This window comes from Azolla caroliniana, unplaced genomic scaffold (assembly GCF_043228905.1).
Source record: "Azolla caroliniana isolate FFs.n. ecotype wild unplaced genomic scaffold, voAzoCaro1.0.p SCAF_12, whole genome shotgun sequence".
NCBI classification, from domain to species: domain Eukaryota; kingdom Viridiplantae; phylum Streptophyta; class Polypodiopsida; order Salviniales; family Salviniaceae; genus Azolla; species Azolla caroliniana.
In genome coordinates, this window is record NW_028230447.1 from 13157085 (window position 1) to 13162425 (window position 5341).

At 39.4% G+C, this 5341-nt stretch overlaps 1 protein-coding gene across 1 annotated transcript; it reads right to left on the reverse strand.

The window, feature by feature from the left end:
- Window positions 1-3776: 3776 nt before the first annotated feature.
- On the reverse strand, window positions 3777-5040 carry LOC147857149 (uncharacterized). The gene is made up of 3 exons (XM_087328139.1): window positions 4784-5040; window positions 4501-4625; window positions 3777-4348 (listed from the first exon to the last, which is right to left on the reverse strand). The coding sequence occupies exons 1-3, from the start codon at window positions 5038-5040 to the stop codon at window positions 3777-3779; spliced, it is 954 nt and encodes a 317-aa protein (XP_087184265.1).
- Window positions 5041-5341: the final 301 nt, after the last annotated feature.

A 5341-nucleotide genomic window follows, 5' to 3' on the forward strand; every position in this document is an offset into this window, starting at 1 on the left:
GAAATTCTTAGGCAATTACTATACGTAACGCCACACTACATGTTATAATCTGTAAAAACAGTGATTTTAGTTGCAAATCAAAGAAACTTACTTGAATTCCCCCTCTTCTTGGTATGAGATATAAAGTAGTTGGGGAAATTGTTCGGTGCGCTCTCTGAACCCATGTAACTCGGCCATTATTCTCAGTCGGTGCATTAATAGCTTGCTAAATTTTCTGAATCTTTCTATAGCTTTTGCTTGTTATTATCATGTAGCTTTTGTCAAAAACCTAATATCATATCAGAGTCGAACTAGTACAAAGCTGGAGAATATATTAATAGGTCTGTTTATAGGCCATTTTTCTTCAAAATAAATAAATATATATGCGTGCCAGTAAAAGGCAACAACCTCAGCATTATGACTAGCTCTACTCAGTCAAGAAAATAATCGATAGGTAAAGTCCAAGGCAAAAATCTACGGAGTTAGAAAATTGAGGATGCAACTCTTTCATGATTTGGAAGAGCTACTTTACCTTCGGAATCTTTGCAGTATCGAAATTGATTATGGAACTATTAATTGATTTGGAAGAGCTATTTTCTTCTTGCGTGGTCTATGGGGATAATTTTCCTATTGTTTGCACCTCTAAGGCTGATATTCTTCAATTCGTCAGTGATACAACTAGCATTTCCCACCAAATATCTTGTTGAGCTGGAATATTTGGTTAGACTGGTGGTCAACGCGAATCGAGATCTTGGCACTCTATCTGTATATCATTGTAAACTAGTTGACAACATCTTGCATGCACATGATATGATGGCTTGTTCCCTAGTTGCATACATACATATAATATGATAACTTTCACGCTAGCAGTGAATATACTTGGCTAGTTATGTAAATAGAATAAGGGCAGTTGCCCTAGGTTAGTTGGTATCTAAACTAATCTTTTGTAACTTGGTTTTTGTTGGATGTATATTTATTGTTTGCTAAATAGTGTCTTGTTCTATCTCTTTTAAACACACACAGACACATACACAAAATTCCTTTCGTTGCACACCTACATTCTCCATTGATTTACATGGTATCAGAGCGTGTGGTTTTATGATTGAGCGTATTCAACTGTGTTGTGTCTTACGTTGACATCCAAAACAGAACCGCCTCAACATTAAAGAAGAAAAACGTCATTATGAATGAACACTCAGTTGGGAAACACTCTTCCTAAAGAGGAGCTTGACAGGACAAATTTTGCATCTTGGCAATACAAGATGCACCAATATCTTGGCAGTGAAGGATATTGGAGCTATATTGAAGAAGTTCAAGAAACACAACCCAACCCAACACATGCCGACTACCTAGCATGGGAGCAAGCGGCTAATTGTGTGCTGTATTGTCTAGCATCACGCGTTCATGATCACATGCTCAGCTATATTTGAGAGGTAAAAACGCCAAAAGAAGCTTGGGGCAATCTCAACAATCTCAAGAATATTTTCGTGGCCAACGCGGCCGCACACATGCTTCTGTTAGGAATTGATCAATATTAAGCAAAGGGATATGTCGATCACCAACTATACCTTGAAGATCAAGGAACTGTGCCATGCCCTCAGATCAATCAATTTCATCATTGACAATCATGAAATGGTGCAAATATGCCTCAACGGCTTAGGACCACCATTTGACATGATTAGATCGGCCATCCTTCTAAGGGAGAATCCTCCCTCATTTTTCAACCTTCAATTGATACTATTGGTCGAAGAAAAATCATGTCCGACCAAGGAGCAATGCACCATCTAGTTAGATTCTTTACTCCAGTCGGATGAAGGAAGAGGATTTAGTACAGGAAACAGAGGTCGATTCAGATGAGGCTGACATGGTCAGTTGACCCAAGAATGCTACTCCCACTATCAAACTTGGAATGCACCAAGGGAGTTGTTAGAGCTAGATCCTAATGTAAGCATATGATAAGGAATTAATGCCAGATTGTCTAAATCCCAAGGATTAAAAGTAATCCTTCCCTTCTTTACACTCTTGTTTAATTGTCACACTTTATCCATGTGTATAGATTACTACGATACAATCTTACCACAAGATATTATATGGTCATGCCCATAAGAGGAGTTCTGTAGAAGGGGGTGCATCATGCCAAACCATGTCCCTCAAACAACCCAACCGAATGCGGGTACTGTGGAAAGCTTGGTCACTATGAAGAAGAGTGCCGAGAGAAGAAACGAGAGTCGGCGTCGACCAACAGACATTTAACAAACTATGCAAAGAACTCTAACTATGACAACCATGGCAGAATGTTCGTAATGAGGCATAAGGCACATTCAAATGTCGGAATCAAATCTGACTAACACCTCCGCTTTAGAAAATGTATGGTTTGCTGACTCAAGAGTATCCAATTGTTGGCATAACGAGCCGACTCCTTCCACTTTGTATCCTAGTGTGAACACATCCAAAGAGTTAGGGCTTAATATGTAAGCAATAACCTAATGTTGTAAGAGATGATCTATCTCGATTTCTTGTATCTTGAGTCTTTGAGAGAGAGAGAGAACAATGAATAACGAAAGCTTCCATTCGAGCTAGAACTGTGTCTATGCTTCAATCATATCTTTTGTCATATTCTTTGTGTTGTTTACTATGCACATTCACCGATAGGTCCCCATTTGCTTCCCCACATTCATTCCAACAAGTGGTATCAGAGCGACCTACTGTTTGGCGGGAACAAAAGATGTAGAGAAAGCTGAAAAAGAAGAGAAGATCAGTAAACATGTCACTTTCGAAAAAGAATATGGCTTCAACATGTAGAACAAGAGTTGAAATCAAAAAGTTCGATGGCAAAAATTTTGCCTTGTGGAAGGAGATGATGCAGGATGTGTTGATCATCAGAAGACAAGTCAAAGCCATTCGACATAGGCAAAAACACGCTTTGATGACAACTGAAGAGTGGAGATCCATAGATGAAATCGCGCGCTCCACCATCCGAATGCACCTGGCCGAAAATGTCTACTTCAGCATGGTTAAAGAGACAACAACTTTCTCATTATGGGAGAAGTTGCAAGAAGTTTACAAAAGAAGTCCTCCTCGTCCAAATTTATATTGATTCGACAACTATTCAATATGAAGATGAGAGAGCAACCTCCCACATCAACACCTTCAGTAAGGTGTTATTTGAATTCTCCTCCCAAGGGATTAACTTTGAAGAAGAAGTTAAAGACCTTGCCCTCCTTTAGAGCTTGCCGTTGAGTTGGGAGGTATTCTGCACTACATTTGCCAATAGCCGTCCGATTCTAAATCTAGATGAGACAATAAGCCAAGTCCTCATTGAGGATATTTGGTGAAAATCAATGGCCCGGACTCACCATTGATGAATCAATAGAAGCCCAACACTCGATCGAGTCGATGGAAAGAACAAGCCGACAGAACCAGTCGACACCATAGTCAATTGAAAATGAGGGGAGACCGACAATGGTCAAAGTCGGGACTGGGCCGATCAGGCGATTCTGCACCCATTGCAGATAAACCGGTCCCAATGTTTCCGATTGCTAGTCGATCAAGAGGAAAGAGAGTGGTCGATGATCTGAGCAGAATCGAGCACGATCCGACTCGAATCACTCTCTAGTCGGGAACCAAGTCAATATTGTTGACACCCGATAGGGAGAAATCCTCTCCTTAGAGGACTCGATGATCAGAGAAGTACTCTATAGTGCGCAAGACGCGCACACGTGGTTGCTAGATTCCGACGCCACATTTCACGTAACCCCAAACATCGAATGGTTTTCAAGCTATTCGGCCGAAGCCAACTAATTTCTAGAAACTAATTCTAAAGTTTTATGAACTCCAAAATGTCCGGCCATTGGCATGCCATGGCAGTGTTGTAAAATAAGGAGTCGAGAACGACCATCAGGGACATAAAGTAAATTATTTCGAAAAAGTAAATTATCATGCCAACTGAACTGATTATAATCTTTATGAGAATTCACAAACCTTGGACAAGAAGCATGATCTAGAATGATATGGTTCAAGACATCTTGTGCAAATTGTTTTGCTTCAAGATCAGTACGAATCGTACTAATAAGTATCAAGTCCACGGGTGTTTTAAAAGCATTAGCAGCCATCAGTTGTAAATGATTAGGACCAAGGAGGATCTGCTGTTGATGATCAAAAGTAGGTTCCCCTAAACAGGATTCCATGTAGGAACGCTGAGATAGCGCATCTGGCTTTCCATGGTGTATTGCAGAGAGATACACGATCAAGAAATCAAAGTGTGTAAGAAATTGTGCCCAACGAACTTGTCGACGATTTAAGACTCGAGCATTTTGAAAATACGTTAGGTTGTTGTGATCATTATAGACAATGATTTGATGTGGAGAACCTTCCAAGACAAGGCGCCAATCTCAAAAGATTCTACAATAGCCAAAAGCTCCTTGTCGTAAATCTCATAATTAATTTCCACAACTTCAAATTTCCGCGAATGAAAAGCAAATGTATATAATAGCCCGTTTTCTTTGGGTTGTGAGAGGACACTCCTGAGTGAAAAATCTAATGCATCAGCTTCCAAGTCAAAAGGCTTGTATTGGTCATGGTCAGCATGGATCAAAATAAGAGCTGATGTGAACACACATTTTAAGCTTTTGAATGCCTCAACCACACTAGAATTCCATATGAATGTTTGGTTTTTATGTGTTAATTGGGTAAGAGGTAGAACCTTCTTTCAGTAGTTTTGGATGAATATTGTGGTGTTTCCCACTCTAGAATTGTTTGCACCTTTGCTGGATCCATAGATATTCCTTCTGGTAATACTAAGTACCTCAAGAATTCCACTTGGTTGATATCAAAACTACATTTCTTGAGTTTAGCATAGAGACCATATTCTTGTAATCGTTGTAGAACTTTGCATAGATGCTTATCATGCTCTTCTTGAGGCTTGGGAAATATCAAGATATCGTCCAAATAAATGATGATGAATATATCCAAGAAGTCTAGGAAAATATCATTGGCCATATGCTGAAAAACCAAAGGAGCATTTGTGAGACTGAAAGGCATAACTGTACTCAAAATGCCCATATCGAGTGTGAAATGCAGTTTTCCATTCATCACCCGGACGAATTCGAACTAAGATTATAAGCACCTCTAAGATCAAAGTTTGTAAAGTATTTGGCTCCACTCAACCACTCCAAAAGTGTTGATATTAAAGGTAAGGCATACCTATTTCAAATTGTGATTTTGTTTAATCCTCGATAATTTACGACCAAACGAAGCGATCCATCTTTCTTCTTGACAAAAAATATTGGTGCGCCAGCAAGAGATTTGGAATGACAAATAAATCCAATAGCTAAATTTTCATCGATATAGTCGTGAAGAACCT